General features: G+C 48.1%; 3 protein-coding genes across 12 annotated transcripts; 2 read left to right on the top strand and 1 right to left on the bottom strand.

The window, feature by feature from the left end:
* Positions 1-226: 226 nt before the first annotated feature.
* On the top strand, positions 227-6,545 carry LOC121177319 (protein NLRC3-like). 9 transcript variants are annotated; one of them, XM_041031602.1, is made up of 12 exons: positions 227-257; positions 597-747; positions 1,237-1,322; positions 1,744-1,908; positions 2,244-2,458; positions 2,593-4,399; positions 4,558-4,731; positions 4,932-5,105; positions 5,296-5,469; positions 5,636-5,809; positions 5,924-5,964; positions 6,140-6,545. In XM_041031602.1, the coding sequence occupies exons 2-11, from the start codon at positions 715-717 to the stop codon at positions 5,931-5,933; spliced, it is 3,012 nt and encodes a 1,003-aa protein (XP_040887536.1). In that variant the 5' UTR covers positions 227-257; positions 597-714; the 3' UTR covers positions 5,934-5,964; positions 6,140-6,545. The 9 variants fall into 9 exon arrangements, with proteins under 9 accessions (XP_040887536.1, XP_040887539.1, XP_040887540.1 ...); XM_041031607.1 differs by lacking the exon at positions 227-257 and having other exon boundaries at positions 268-747; positions 4,932-5,097; positions 5,462-5,469; XM_041031608.1 differs by lacking the exon at positions 227-257 and having other exon boundaries at positions 268-747; positions 4,932-5,071; positions 5,436-5,469.
* A 326-nt stretch (positions 6,546-6,871) lies between these two features.
* LOC121177390 (calcium uniporter protein, mitochondrial-like) lies at positions 6,872-9,527 on the top strand. Its single transcript, XM_041031722.1, has 9 exons — positions 6,872-7,021; positions 7,542-7,602; positions 7,832-7,999; positions 8,140-8,244; positions 8,374-8,531; positions 8,624-8,730; positions 8,831-8,927; positions 9,048-9,164; positions 9,308-9,527. The coding sequence occupies exons 1-9, from the start codon at positions 6,950-6,952 to the stop codon at positions 9,377-9,379; spliced, it is 957 nt and encodes a 318-aa protein (XP_040887656.1). The 5' UTR covers positions 6,872-6,949; the 3' UTR covers positions 9,380-9,527.
* Positions 9,528-9,600: 73 nt separating this feature from the next.
* On the bottom strand, positions 9,601-14,364 carry cfi (complement factor I). Of its 2 annotated transcripts, XM_041031641.1 has the most exons (18): positions 14,232-14,364; positions 14,017-14,125; positions 13,708-13,847; positions 13,347-13,500; positions 13,131-13,194; positions 12,879-13,044; positions 12,570-12,772; positions 12,325-12,429; positions 12,099-12,224; positions 11,883-11,918; positions 11,656-11,676; positions 11,362-11,504; positions 11,132-11,235; positions 10,821-10,925; positions 10,543-10,718; positions 10,274-10,375; positions 10,041-10,189; positions 9,601-9,943 (listed from the first exon to the last, which is right to left on the bottom strand). In XM_041031641.1, the coding sequence occupies exons 2-18, from the start codon at positions 14,074-14,076 to the stop codon at positions 9,875-9,877; spliced, it is 1,923 nt and encodes a 640-aa protein (XP_040887575.1). In that variant the 5' UTR covers positions 14,077-14,125; positions 14,232-14,364; the 3' UTR covers positions 9,601-9,874. The 2 variants fall into 2 exon arrangements, with proteins under 2 accessions (XP_040887575.1, XP_040887574.1); XM_041031640.1 differs by lacking the exon at positions 14,232-14,364 and having other exon boundaries at positions 14,017-14,223.
* Positions 14,365-14,396: the final 32 nt, after the last annotated feature.

Consider the following 14,396-nt stretch of genomic DNA (forward strand, 5'->3'; position numbering starts at 1 on the left):
AGGTTTAGTATCGAGGCTTCTGGCTGTTTCATTCATTACACTGACATGAGAATGCATAGAGAGATAATCCATTAATACACACACACATAGAAGAATGCAAGTGTGTGTGTGTGTGTGTGTTTCTGTCAGTGTCTGACAGAACAGTGGTGCCACCCTGAGGACACACCGCGGAATAAACTGGGTTTATTTTAAACAGGAAGTTGCTGTTTTTTCTCTGACCACCTGGCTGACCTCAGAGCAGAGGACGGCGGCTGAAGGTGAGGCCGGTTATGATGATGATTATGATGATTATTATTATTACTATTATTATTATTATTATTATAGTTGTTGTTGTGTAACGCGCAGCTGGCGGTTTATGATTTAAAGTCCACGTCAACACAGCGACTGTCGGTTTTACTTCACTTCTCCGGTAACAACTTAGTTGATCATCCGTTAAACGGCTGAGAATCAGAGAGAGAGAGAGAGAGAGAGAGAGAGAGAGAGAGACAGAGACAGAGAGAGACAGACCACTGTAGACCACTGCTCTCTGTTCATTCGTGTTTTGACAGAAATGGGTTATGGGTTAATTTCCATGTCGTAACGTTTCCTGTAAACAGCTGATGAGCAGGCTCCGCCCCCCTCCCCCTCAGCCCAGCCTGGGAGATTAGGGAGAGACATCTTTTGCTTTCTGTTTCCGTCTCTCTGTCTCTGTCTCTCTGAGAGCGAACAGACCCGATGAGCTTCACCTGGATATCTAAAGCAGCAAAGGTCGGTGTCAGTGTTTGTCACTTGTGTTGAACAACAGATTGTGTTGTTGTTGTGTTCGTTGTATTTTTCTCCTGCAGGCTTGAACCGTTCGGTCAGTTCACACAGCTGGAAACGCCTGAGCTGACCTTTCTGCACACCCTGCTCTGGTTACAGCTCTGTGGCTGGAAACATGTCTGATTCATCAGGCTTATTTTAGACGTGTCTCCGTCTCTCAGGTCTCGGTCTCTGTCAGTTACCAGCTCACAGTTCCTCAGGGTTCACTCATGTCCTGAGCAGCTGTTTTCAGACTGAGTAACTTGCAGTTTCACATACGACACATTGTGGTGTCGTTATGAAACTGATCTATTTCCTCAGAACATTTGAAGGATTTTACACATTATTTTGATCCACTGATTGTTTTTGTCATGTTTTTAAAGCAGAACGACTGAACCTGCTTTTTCCTCCTTCTCGAAGCTTTGACGCTTTTTTGTGTCGCACATTTTCCGACAGTGGACTCAGACTGAGCCACAGACAGGCCGAGGTGAAACCAGGTTCACCGCCTCTGTAATTCAACAGCAGGCGAGTGTGGGACTCAGGTGCGAAAACCTCTGGTGCTTTCCAAACTACATATATTTATCTGCACCTGCAAACAGACAGATCACATTCACACAGCAGGAGAGGAGAGAAATTTGCATTAAATTTGGATGGAAACCGGCTCCAGAGGAGGCCTGTGGGGCCGGGAGGGGCCGACGGGGTCATATCACTGCGCTGACAAAGACAGAAAGAGTCGCTGGGCTCGTTGATGGACTGCAACTCACCTGGAAGGTGTTTGGGATCAGGTGGCGGCAGCAGGAGTCTGCACAGGAAGTCACAGAGAGATTCACATCCCGATTATTTTATTGTGTAAATTTAAATGTAGGAAAATGAATGATACAAATACAGAATAACATTAAAGTAGATCACTGCTAATTCTGATTATGTTCATTTAGTGTGTTTGTGTGTCTGTTGTGTTACCAGTTTACCTCTCAGACCATCAGAAATGCTGAAGATGAGCATTTGTGTGGTGGAAGAGAAGAAGCGAGCAGAGTCTCCAGGACTCACCTGTGTGTCTCTGAGGAGTGAACGGTCCATGGGACACCCTGTGACGTTCAACACCAAACCTGTGCCTCCTGCACACACAGAGTAAGAGGATTTAAAACAACGCAGAAAGCATGATGTGTTTTTAACTTGTTTCCCCGGCCTCAGTCCTGAGACTCAGCCTTCAGACTTCAGAGTAAGAAGAGCCATAAAATCAGAAGTAGAAAGTTCTCAGTATGTGTCAAACTCTGACTCTACTCAGACACACTTCTGACCAGAGCTCTGTTTGGAGCCCACTGAGGAAGAGGAAAAGCACGTCAGACCATACATATTAAAATACGTCGTCTGGGTTGATACTAAAATTTTGATGCTAAAAAAATAAATGAAAAATGATTAAGTGGAGGTTTGTTGGTGAGAACACGCTGCCTTCATCTCCACAGAGAGAGGAAGGGGAGTAGTTTTTCTGCAGAGGAGGAGCTGCTGTCCAGCTGTGCCCAGGACCACAGGAGTTTAAACTGTGGACAATGGTCCTTCAGCGTCCACGTCGCCTCAAACGAGGACCCATCTGGCTCATCTGAAGACTGTCTCCAGTGTGGAAGAAGATCCAAAACAAGACCTGGACAACAGACACCCAGTCAGACCAGCACTGCAGACGGTCAGACCAGTCACACTTTTCTGTGTCCTTTTATAATAATGTTTTTTCTTTATTTACAGAGTCCCTTTATTCATCTTCAGGATACCGGACAGAAAAATCTTTGCTAACTCTTCATTATTCTTTTTACTCTACAGTGACCGAAGGTCTGCAGGAGGTTTTAGATGAACATAAGATCAGTCTGAGGAGGAGATGTGAACGTGTGACTGAAGGAACTGATCAAACAGGAAGTGGAACCCTCCTCAACAGGATCTACACTGAGCTCTACATCACAGAGGGACAGAGTGAAGAGGTTAATACCCAACATGAGGTGAGGCAGCTGGAGAGCGTTTACAAGATGAAGACCCTCCATGACGCTCCAATCAGGTGCCACCAAATCTTTAAAGCCTTACCTGAGCAACAGAGACGCATCAGAGTCGTCCTGACCAACGGCGTCGCTGGCGTTGGAAAAACCTTCTCAGTGCAGAAGTTCAGTCTGGACTGGGCCGAGGGCTCGGAAAACCAAGACGTGAGTCTGCTGGTTCTGCTTTCGTTCAGGGAGCTGAACTTGGTCAGAGATGAGCAGTACAGTCTCCTCAGGCTGCTCCATGTTTTCCATCCAACATTACAGAAGGTCCCAGCAGAGAAGCTCGCTGTCTGGAAAGTCTTGTTCATCTTTGACGGCCTGGATGAAAGCAGACTTTCACTGGATTTCAGCAGCAGGGAGGTCGTGTCTGACGTCACACAGGAGTCATCGGTCAACGTGCTGCTGACAAACCTCATCCGGGGGAATCTGCTTCCCTCGGCTCTGGTCTGGATAACTTCCCGACCGGCGGCGGCCAATCAGATCCCTCCTACGTGTGTGGACAGGGTAACAGAAGTACGAGGCTTCACCGACGCCCAGAAGGAGGAGTACTTCAGGAGGAGATCCAGTGATGAAGAGCTGTCCAGCAGAATCATCTCACACATCAAGACGTCCAGGAGCCTCCACATCATGTGTCAGATCCCAGTCTTCTGCTGGATCTCTGCTACAGTTCTGGAGCACATGTTGACCACAGAGCAGAGAGGAGAGCTGCCCAAGACCCTGACTGACCTGTACTCACACTTCCTGCTGGTTCAGACAAACAGGAAGAAGCACAAGTATGAGGGAGGACATGAGACGAGTCCACGGGAGCTGACGGAGGCTGACAGGGACGTTCTTCTGAAGCTGGGGAGGCTGGCGTTTGAACATCTGGAGACAGGAAATATCATGTTCTACCAAGAAGACCTGGAGCAGTGTGGTCTTGATGTCACAGAGGCCTCGGTTTACTCTGGAGTTTGTACACAGATCTTCAAAAGAGAGAGTGTGATCTTCCAGAAAACTGTCTACTGCTTTGTTCATCTGAGCATTCAGGAGTTTCTGGCTGCGGTTTATATTTTTCACTGTCACATAAACAAGGATAACAAGACACTGGAGAGTTTTCTGGGAACTCTCTGGAGTAGGATTCGTAGCTGTGACCCATCATTAGACATATTCTTGAGAAAAGCAATAGATGAATCATTAAAGAGTAAAAATGGCCACCTGGATCTATTTGTTCGCTTCCTTCATGGTCTTTCATTGGAGTCAAACCAGAGACTTTTAGGAGGCCTGTTGGGTCAGACAGAGAACAGTCCAGAAAGCATCCAGAGAGCCATCAACAACCTGAAGGAGATGAGCACCTACAACATCTCTCCTGACAGAAGCATCAACATCTTCCACTGTCTGATGGAGATGAACGACCTCTCGGTTCTTCAGGACATCCAGAGGTACCTGAGGTCAGAGAACAGATCAGAAACAAAACTGTCTGAGATCCACTGCTCGGCTCTGGCCTACATGCTGCAGATATTAGAGGAGGTGGTGGATGTACTGGACATGACGGCAAACAGGACATCAGAGGAGGGACGACTCCGGCTGATCCCGGCTGTGAGGAACTGCAGAAAGGCTCTGTAAGTACAGGGGCAGTAAACCTGATGATGTTATGAAGGCAGGTGCAGGGATTTCAGACATGGTATTATTGCTAAGTTATTTGAATTGCGTGTAAACAGAGATTGGTACACGGAGTCTGTGTTTCGGTTCAGTCACTGAGTTTCCATCACGTCTGCAGCCTTCCTGACTGTCGACTGTCAGATATTCACTGTGACGTCTTGGCCTCGGCTCTGAAGTCCAGCCCGTCCCACCTGAGAGAGCTGGACCTGAGTAACAACAAGCTGCAGGAGACAGGAGTGGAGCTGCTGTGTGCTGGACTAGAGAGTCCAAACTGTAGACTGGAGACTCTCAGGTGAGACCTCTCACTTTAAGTAGTCCTGTATTGTATATAATGTTTCCATAAACATATCTTTGAAGCTTAACTGTCACACTGGTTCTGGAAAACTGTATCTAGAAGCAATAAGTCAAAGGAAAATAGTCTTGTTTCAGATTCTTGAAGACATTTCAAGATTTCAAGATAAAGCGCTGCTTCGTTCTCCATTCTTTATTCAGGTTGAGCGAGTGCTGGCTGTTAGAGAGATGCTGTTCTCTCCTGGCCTCGGCTCTGACGTCCAGCCCGTCCCACCTGAGAGAGCTGGACCTGAGTAACAACAAGCTGCGGGATACAGGAGTGGAGCTGCTGTGTGCTGGACTGGAGAGTCCAAACTGTAGACTGGAGATTCTGAGGTCGGACACCTCACTTTAAGTCTGTGTTGAAATGAATCTTACAGAAATGTTAGGAACAAACATCAGGCCTGTTCTGATTTAACCGTAATTCACTATAATATCTCCTCACAGTCCAGCAGCTGTTCTTCTCTTCTTTGGGCTGAAAGAAATCAGGTGATTAGTATAGTGACGTTTTCTTTTCTTGATCCAGTTTGAGGCACTGCAGCTTGTCGGACAGGAGCTGCATTTCTTTGGCTTCAGCTCTGAAGTCATACCCCTGCAGTCTGAGAGAGCTGGACATGAGTTATAACAAGCTGCAGGATTCAGGAGTGGAGCTGCTGTGTGCTGGACTGGAAAGTCCAAACTGTAGACTGGAGACCTTAAGGTGAGAGACATCACAGTTTTACATTAAAGAAATAATCTAAGTCACTGATTTGTAGACATCATTATAAAGCTTTACTCACTTACTTAAACAGTTAAACCTCCACAGCTGTGGTGAGATTATCCAATGTTTCCGTGTCCTCTGACGATTGGTCTTATTCCATGCACAGACTGAGCTTCTGCAGTTTGACGGAGAGCAGCTGTGTTTTTTTGGCCTCGGCTCTTAAGTCAAACCCCGCCCACCTGAGAGAGCTCGACCTGCGCGACAACCAGCTGCAGGACTCAGGGGTGAAGCTGTTGTCTGCTGAAATGGACAGTCCACGTTGTAGGCTGGAGACTCTGAGGTCAGTAGTGAACATGATGGGTCCAGCAAAAATATTGTTTTTATGAAGTCTAAAGTGATCGCCTGTTGTGCTCATGTGTCATCTTTAACCTAGTTTTTGTATTTCTCCCTGAAGGATGAAATAAATCTGGAATGCAGCTTAAAGTTTTGGAAGACGTGAGTATTACCTCAGTCATCACGCTATCACATGACTGGATCTGGAGACTGACTTGTGTTAGCAGCAGTCGAGTCTCAGTTACTCTCAGTCTCTCCATGTTTTTGCTAATTACAGCTGTGCTCTGTATTTATATATGTATTTAAATGACCTCTGAGAATCTTTTCTCTGTTTCAGCTCCTGGAAAAGTTGCTCTGAGGATCAGCTTCTTCAGTGAAGTCACCGATGTAAAACACTAAGATCCCTGGACCCTCTGTGGCTGAAGGACTGAAGACATGAAGCCTGCAACACATTCATGTTAGAGAGTTTAGAGGCAATAAAATAGCACATCATACCTCAACACGTTTGCTTGTTAACTTGCATTAAAAGGTACACTGACACTGTTTGTAGTTTCAAAAATCATGTATTTATTTTTATCTATGTATTTATTTATTTAACCTGTATTTAGGGGAGTTGAACAAGCAGCAGCAGCAGCAGCATGTTTTACATGTGGTCATTTTTGTTTTTCCTTGTGATGCGAATGCAGAATTGTTGAAAACAATATTTAACTTAAAAATAAATCACAAATAAAAAATTTACGAAGGTTCTGTGATATTCAGTGTGTTATATAAGTTTATTACTTCATTGATCCCTCAGCCTGGGGACACATGCAGTAGAGACGCTGGGGCAGAGGGCGGCGGGGGAGCTGGGGTGGATCGGTGCCTGGCTCAGGGGCACCACAGCCATGGTCGCAGAGGCAGGAATCTGACATACACATCTGACTTGTTTCTCTGCAGAGAAACAACAGAACCTGTTTATCTGAGTGTTTATCTGCTTCTTTAAACAACCGACTCTTCCAGTCAGGGAAGAGTTAACGCTGCTGCTCCTCCTCCCGCGGTTCAGCCGGCCATGAAACCTGTTTCTACTCGCCTCAATGACGCCTCACACCTTCATGTTGCTGCTTTATGACTCTGAAAAGAAGTTGGAGCTCTTCGGTTCGTTCTCGTCATGTTTGCCTCCAGGTTTCTCTGCAGGTTCGGTTTCTGCTGCTCTCCAACCAAAAGACTCCAAATCTACACAGTGAGTTCAACATTTAAGAGTTTTACCTTTTATAAACTTCAGATGTGAAGAGTTTAAAGTTTAAAACTTGGGATAAATGTTTCAGCTTTCATCCATTTTTACTGACTTTACTAAACCAAATGTCCTCTGTGTCTGTCCCTGACACCACGGCTGGAAACTTTCCACAAAATGTTCACTTTTTACTCAAACTCACAAAAGCAGCCACTAACATTTCTACTTTAAACCACAACACCCTGCATTTCTTTCTCTTTGTCCCTCACCCATTCAGCGTTTCTGTCTTGTTTCTGTAACCACGCCTCTGATCCAGAACATGATTCACGTGGGCGTGTCCTCACCTGCCACCTCTGCGGTTAAAGGTTTAGACATTAAAACAACTTCACTGGTCAGACACAGGAAAAAAAGCCAACACAAAGAAAGATGACTGTGTTAAAAGGTTGTCGGTTCAAATCCAAGACTGTCAGGGAGCATCCTGTCTGATCTGTGACACTAATAATAACAATGGTGTATTTTTCTCTGTCAGTCCAGTCCAGCCTGGTCAGCCCGTGGTGCCTTCAGGTACAGCAGTCAGCCTCTGAACAAAGGTAAACTGTCTCCGTCTCTGTCTTTTCTTTCCAAACAGAAACAGAACAGACGGACATCCGGGTAAATACAGAAGACACAGTCACAGTCAGGACATCATTAGCCTAGCTTAGCATAAAGCAGCCTGCCTTGCTCTGTCTGAACTTCTCAAATGCACCTGCCAACATCTCTAAAGCTCATTGGTTAAATGTGTGTGTGTAACAGGTGTGTACGTCTCTCTGTCTCTGTCAGACGTGTCTGTTCGTTACAGCCTCGGCCGCCCGGTCCTCTCTCTGCGTCTCCCTGCCGGTCAGCAGTGTCGCTTCACCCTGACGCCCATGCTGACCACAGTGGGAGACCTGCTGCGAGACATCACCGCCAGAGACCCCGGCGTTCACAGCGCCACCCTGCTCAACGGAGGTAACGCGCGCTCACGTGAACTCTGAGCAGGACCGGAAGCCAAAGAGAGGACTGCACAGCAACACACACAATAACACAACAACACAACAAGTACACAAGAAATCAAACACGAAACCCAACTACAGCTTCTCTTCTTTCAGATGGACAGAGAATCTCCTCGTGCACCTTCATGGAAACGGTTTTAAATAAAGATTTCCAGCTCGTCATCAACGACGTCACGTACAACGTGCGCTCACTTGGACAAGGTGCGGTCAGTGCGTGTCTCCAGGGGACAGTGCGTGTCTCCAGGGGACGGTCGGTACTTCAGACTGACCTCTGTAATGTGAATGGATGAATGTTTCAGCAGTGACACGTGGTCTCTCTCTGTGCGTCAGGGTCGTCTCATGAACACGTGCTGGGTCCGGATGACATGAAGTACGTGGTTCACCTGCTTCACTCGGCTCTGACGCTTCCTCAGCAGCAGCACATCCAACACTCGGAGCTGCTGATGAGACGGGAGCAGCTCAGAGAGCAGCTGAGGCCGCTGGAGAAGGTCCCACACATCTGATCCTGCTGATCCTGCTGATCCTGAGCGCCGAGAACGGCCGCTGACACTGACACCTGTGTGTGTGTGTGTGTGTACAGGTGACTGCCCAGATGGTGCAGGAGGCGGAGTATAAGGCATCCATGCTGGGGTGGGTGGGGCTTGCCTACCTGTCTCTGCAGGGAGGATTCCTGGGTTACCTCACCTGGTAATGAACACACACACTCACAGTTTACTGCGGCTCCCAGGTAGCCTGTAATAATGTGTGTGTGTGTGTGTGTGTGTGTGTGTGTGTGTGTGTGTGAAAGGTATGTGTTTGCCTGGGACATCATGGAGCCAGTCACCTACTTCATCTCTTACACCACCAGCATGATCTTCTTCGCCTACTACGTCCTCACCAAACAGGTAGAAGAACCCTGTTCTTCTCTTCTTCATCTTTTTTTATTCACTGTCATACGGGGACACGTCATGTGTGGAGCTAGGGAATGACCGTGTGTGTGTGTGTGTGTGTGTGTGTGTGTGTAGGATTTCATCTGTCCAGATGTCAGGAATCGTCAGTTCCTTCACTTTTTCTACCAGAAAGCATCTACACAGAAATTCAACGTTCACAAATACAACGAGCTCAAAGACGAACTGGCAAAGGTGAACACACACACACACACACACACACACACACACACACACGTCAGAGGTAAACACAGAGGAGTGTGTCAGCTGAAATATCCAGTTCACACCTGTGCGTCGCTGAGATGCAGGACTTACAGTGTGTGTTAAACCGTGTGCAGGTGGAGGAGGATCTGCGGAGGCTGAGAGGAGCCATTCAGCTGCAGCTGCCGCTGGATCAAAGAACCACCTGAGATCTTTCTTCATTTTCTTTTTTTTTTCTGACATTAAATATAATTTTTGTACTCTTTTTTTTTGTCGTCATTGTTTCTGAAAAATGTTTGTTTCCATGCTTCTGTCGCGGCTGTGGGACTTTATTAAAAACTAAAAATGACAAGTTGACATCGTGTGTCTCTGACTCATTACTCATCCTTCACTCAGCAGGACACAGACGCCAGCTTCAACTGGAGAGACGTGGAAACACAAGCTTTTATTTTGGTAGCAGTACACTTAGACAGCTGTATGTCACCTGGTCGTTATGGAAACCGATCAGGCTAAAATGCTAACACGCTAAATGGATGTCAGTGTTGTGTTGGACACAGAAACAAAAAATAAAAACAGGCAAACAAAGCGTTCATCAACAAGTGACTGGTAACACACTGACAGAGTACAGGTGTGTGAGTGTGTGTGTGTGCGTGTGTGTGTGTGTGAGTGTGCGTGTGTGTGTGTGCGTGTGTGTGCGCGCTTTATCAGGAGTTAAACTTGGTGACTGCAGGCCAACCTGTGTGAAGTCTGATCCACTCAAAGTAATGAGCCACCTGCCAGAGAGAGGAGGACGAGATGAACGTTCATGTGACGCTGTTTGAAAAATCCAAACGTCTAAATAAACACGTTTAATGTCCGATGGTGTTTTACCTGTGTATAAACTCCGGGGAATCCAGGCTGACCACACCTCTCTCCCCAGCTGACGATGCCCCACAGGTAGGACACGCCCAGTTCATCTTCACAAACCAGAGGACCTCCACTGTCCCCCTGACACGAGTCCACGCTGCCATCCAGGTCACCTGCACACACACACACACACACGTACACCTGTGTAGCTTCCTGCTTCAGTGAATATAAATCAGGAGCCACGCACACACACCCACCTGCACACATCATGCCTGGTTTGAAGCGATCTTTGTAGAACCTCTGGCAGTCGTTGATGAGGGACACGTTGGCCCAGAGCAACACCTGAGCCGCTCTGCCGTCTGCACACACAGGTACGATCGGTACTTATTTCAAAGGCCGACTCATTTTCACTTCTCTCACCTTCACCTGAGGTATTTCCTCAGGTGTCCTCACCACAGGACGACCTGGTTCTTCTCCTAACTTCCTCCTGCACCATGACAGAGAAGCTGGACAGTAACATACATACCTGCGGTTCGTCCCCACCCAGAGATGCTGCAGGTGTGGTTGGGCTGAAAGAGGTGGGTGGACCAGGGGACACAGACGGCGCTGACGGCCGGATTGTCCTCCAAACATTTGTCCTTGTATGGAAGCTTCTCCAGCTTCACCAGAGCAATGTCGTTCTCGTAGCTGCTGGCGTTGTACCTGCAGGACGTCAACGTAAGCAAATCGTTGTTACACCTTTGCTCAGCCTGTTGGTTCAGTTCATGTTTCGCTGCGTGTTCACAGACAGAGACACGTTCATACCTGGGGTGGATACGAATGTCTTCGACAGGAACAATGTCAGTGGTGTTCTGAGCTCTGGTTTTCTTCCAGAGAGAAAACTTCACCTTGAAGGCAGAGGGGTTGGGTCTGTGAGAGAGACATGGGTTAGAGACGGAAGGACAGAGACCACCACTTTCACACCAAGAGACAGCTGAGACTGTGAACTGAGACGACCCTAACCCCACTGCTATTACACCCACTGTCAAGGCCTGATTACAAATGTGTGTATTCACAACATCTCATGTTGGTTCTGAATGGAGAGATCACAGGTCCAACACCTGCATCCGTCCCACCTGACGCAGTGAGCCGCAGTGATCACCCAGCAGCCTCCGATGTAAGCTCCTCCACAGTCGACCTTCCTGTGCTCCTCCAGAGCGATCTGCCACTGGATCTGAGTCTGCAGACAAGCAGGGACAAACAGGGGACACGATGATACTTCATCATAATTTAGTTTTAGCTTTAAACCAATGTGCTGGCTCTGTGGACAGACAGACAGAGACCAGCAGACGTGTCCCTAACTGACCGGTTTGGCCGGGACTCCTCCGACCACTCTCTTGACTCGGATGCCCGTTCCTCTCGTCTCCACCTCCACGTCGTTCACCGTGGTCGCATTGGGGATCCCGCACTGTAACTTGGACTCCAGCTGTTTTCTGTTGGTCCTCGTTTCTAGACACACATGTTGATTAGATTCACATCTGGCTGTGATGAGACCTGGTCTGCTGTAGGTCTTCAGGGATGTCCACATACTTTTGGCCATAAAGTGAAATACCCCTTCTGATAAACTGATGCTGAGAGTTTGTCAGTGTGGGTCACGTACCTGTTTTAGGAGAGACGTACTCTGAAATAAAGAAATAAACACGTTAGTATCATCAGGACGACCTGCAGGACGGTGTGTGTGTGTGTGTGTCTGTGTGTGTGTGTGTGTGTGTCTGTGTGTGTGTGTCTGTGTCTGTGTGTCTGTGTGTGTGTGTCTGTGTGTGTGTGTGTGTGTGTGTGTCTGTGTGTCTGTGTGTGTGTGTCTGTGTGTGTGTGTCACAGTCGTACCTGAAGTTTTCAGCAGTCTGTGCTGCTCCTGTGACTCTGTGGATAATTAACAGAAGGTCAGGACAGTGACAGAGACGGTGACAGAGACAGAGACAGTGACAGAGACAGAGACCATCAGGTCTGTTCACACACTGAATGAAAATAATTTAAAAGCACAGAAGCCTCGTTGAATGGGAGTGAGGCTGATTTCAACATGTCTGAAAGTGTGTGTCTCACTTTTGTTGACAGGTTCGTGTTTGGTCGATTCATCCTCGCCATCCAGACAGTCCATCTGTCCATCATGCAGCGCTTTCTTATGGACACACACACCCGTCTTACAGCGGAAAGCATCCCTCCTGCATTCTGACACGTGAGAGACGGGACATGCACTGTCATCACATCCGTGTGTGTGTGTATGTGCGTGCGTGTGCGTGAGTGTGCGTGCGTGTGTGCGTGTGTTTACTTTTGCAGCACATTTCATCACTGCGGTCGCCACAGCTGTCCACTCCGTCACATGTGTGGTTCAGAGACACGCACTTCCCGTTGGCACACTTGAAGCCGCAGTCGCCTGAAACACACGCACACGGAGGCAACGTGACAAACGGCCGCGCGGCTCTCTGAGCCCGGCGCATCACCGCGGAGCGGCTCGCTGCTGCTGCCGGGATCAGATCAGATCAGTACATCAGTGACAGAAGGGTGAATGCGGACCTTCCGGTTGCAGCGATGGCTCGTAGCAGGTTGCCGTCGCCACCTTCCTGCCGCCGATCGCGCCCTTGTCGTAGATTAGACACTCGGCCAGCGAGGTCTCGTAGCCTTGGCAGTGGATGCTGACGCAGTTTCCTGGGAACAGCTTGGTGCGATGGCCGGTTGTCAGGGCGTTGTACGGGACGTAATGAGCATTCGCTGCCCCCCTGTGCACAGGACACGTGGTTGTGTTATGAGCTTCATACAGATCACAGATGAACAGCCTCACTGTGCGTGTGGAACATGTGTGTTACTAAATACGCCTCCTCTCACAGTGGCTTCCCGTGCTCCTTGCAGACCACGTTAGCAGCCGCCATGTCCCACAGCTTCCAGCACACCAGCAGCTCCTGCCTGTCTCCAGGGCTGCTGGGGTCAGGGATGAAGACCCTGACCAGTCCTGTGTCTCGGTCTATCGAACTCTCAAACTTCTGGTTATGTTCTGTGATGAGACACAGATAACGGCATCCGTCACTATAAGAAGGACCATGACAGCGATGCCTAAAAATAACAAGGTGCTGGATGTACCTGAGCAATGTTCCCCAAAGTGGGACATGGCAGGTCTCCTCGTCCGGCAGGAGAGAGCCATCACCTGGAAGAAAATGAAAATTTGATTTTGTTGCACCTTTGAAACCAGCCAGCTGCTGAAGGTCTGTGATGATTATCGCTCAGACTTCCTCTGTGACATGTTTCCTGCAGCTGGTTCCACGTCAGAGCTGTAAAGGCTGAGCTGCTGAGCTTTACCTGGCAGTAGGAGCGGTAGGTCCTGTGGTCTCGCCCACAGACTGGGGTCACGTTCTCCATGGGGCAGAGGTAGGGCAGTTTACAGGAGCACTGCCCTTCAATGCAACGTTCCCACGGAGAACAAAACACCAGGTCACATGACGCTCGAGTTAACCTGACAGACAGATGACAGATGAATCTCACAGTACTGATACACAGATTATCACAGGCAGATCAAAAACTGAGTGAACTCTGTCAGACTGGACTCGCTGCTCAGGTGTTTTCTTAAAGTATGCAAATGCAAAGAGGAAAAAACTGTTACACACAACAAAGAAAGTTACACAACCAAAGGAAGAAGCAGAGCCACTGAACATACACCTACTTCTTTTCCAGGCACTCAGGTGGACCCAGAAACTTGTCTGCCTCAGGCGATGGAGCGGTTGTGGGGGTGGGAGTGGTGGGTTCCTGGGTGGGGGCTGTGGTTGAGGGTGGGATGGTTGGAAAATGTGCTCTCTGTGGGATCTGAAGGAAGAAGCAGTTAAAACACAGTGGATTAATTCATACTCAGCTGCATCACAACACTGTTCTATGTAAGACCTCTGTCCTGCACTCAGCGTCTTCACAGACGGTAAACAAAAATAAAAACTAAACACTGAGACAAACCAAATGACGAAAGCTGTTTGAAACTCACAGTTTCAGAGCGAATGACGAGAAGAAGCAGCAGCAGAAGAGAAGCTTTGCCCGGCTTCATGCTGACAAACAGGAACTCACGGTGCTGCAGCGTCACTCCTTTTCCTCTCCTGCTCATACACAACGTGATAAATAATAAAATACAGTTTCAAATGAAGAAGCAGCTGCAGATACAGACAGTTATTCTCTGCGTGAGGGAGCTCGTCCTCTGATTACCTGATATCTCCTCTGTCCACTGATGTTGTCAGCGATCAATCATTAGCTCGTCCTGTCAGTGCGTACACAGGCCGGACTCCAGATCGATTCAGCTGACTAATCATCTGCTGTAATGTCACGTAACAGTAAATGAAGAGTGAAGCAGCTCAGTTCCAGTAACCACAC

Source organism: Toxotes jaculatrix, chromosome 23, assembly GCF_017976425.1.
Source record: "Toxotes jaculatrix isolate fToxJac2 chromosome 23, fToxJac2.pri, whole genome shotgun sequence".
Classification (NCBI taxonomy): Eukaryota; Metazoa; Chordata; class Actinopteri; family Toxotidae; genus Toxotes; species Toxotes jaculatrix.

Excerpts from the sequence above, each read along its gene's own strand:
- LOC121177319 (XM_041031602.1), top strand. The coding sequence starts at position 715 with ATGAGCTTCACCTGGATATCTAAAGCAGCAAAG. Across the intron at positions 748-1,236 it reads GGATATCTAAAGCAGCAAAG|TGGACTCAGACTGAGCCACA; the intron begins GTCGGTGTCAGT and ends ATTTTCCGACAG. Across the intron at positions 5,470-5,635 it reads TGTAGACTGGAGACCTTAAG|ACTGAGCTTCTGCAGTTTGA; the intron begins GTGAGAGACATC and ends TTCCATGCACAG.
- LOC121177390 (XM_041031722.1), top strand. The coding sequence starts at position 6,950 with ATGTTTGCCTCCAGGTTTCTCTGCAGGTTCGGTTTCTGCTGCTCTCCA. Across the intron at positions 7,603-7,831 it reads CAGTCAGCCTCTGAACAAAG|ACGTGTCTGTTCGTTACAGC; the intron begins GTAAACTGTCTC and ends TGTCTCTGTCAG. Across the intron at positions 9,165-9,307 it reads TCAAAGACGAACTGGCAAAG|GTGGAGGAGGATCTGCGGAG; the intron begins GTGAACACACAC and ends AACCGTGTGCAG.
- cfi (XM_041031640.1), bottom strand. The coding sequence starts at position 14,133 with ATGAGCAGGAGAGGAAAAGGAGTGACGCTGCAGCACCGTGAGTTCCTG. Across the intron at positions 13,848-14,016 it reads TCGTCATTCGCTCTGAAACT|ATCCCACAGAGAGCACATTT; the intron begins GTGAGTTTCAAA and ends TTCTTCCTTCAG. Across the intron at positions 11,677-11,882 it reads CAGACTGCTGAAAACTTCAG|AGTACGTCTCTCCTAAAACA; the intron begins GTACGACTGTGA and ends TCTTTATTTCAG.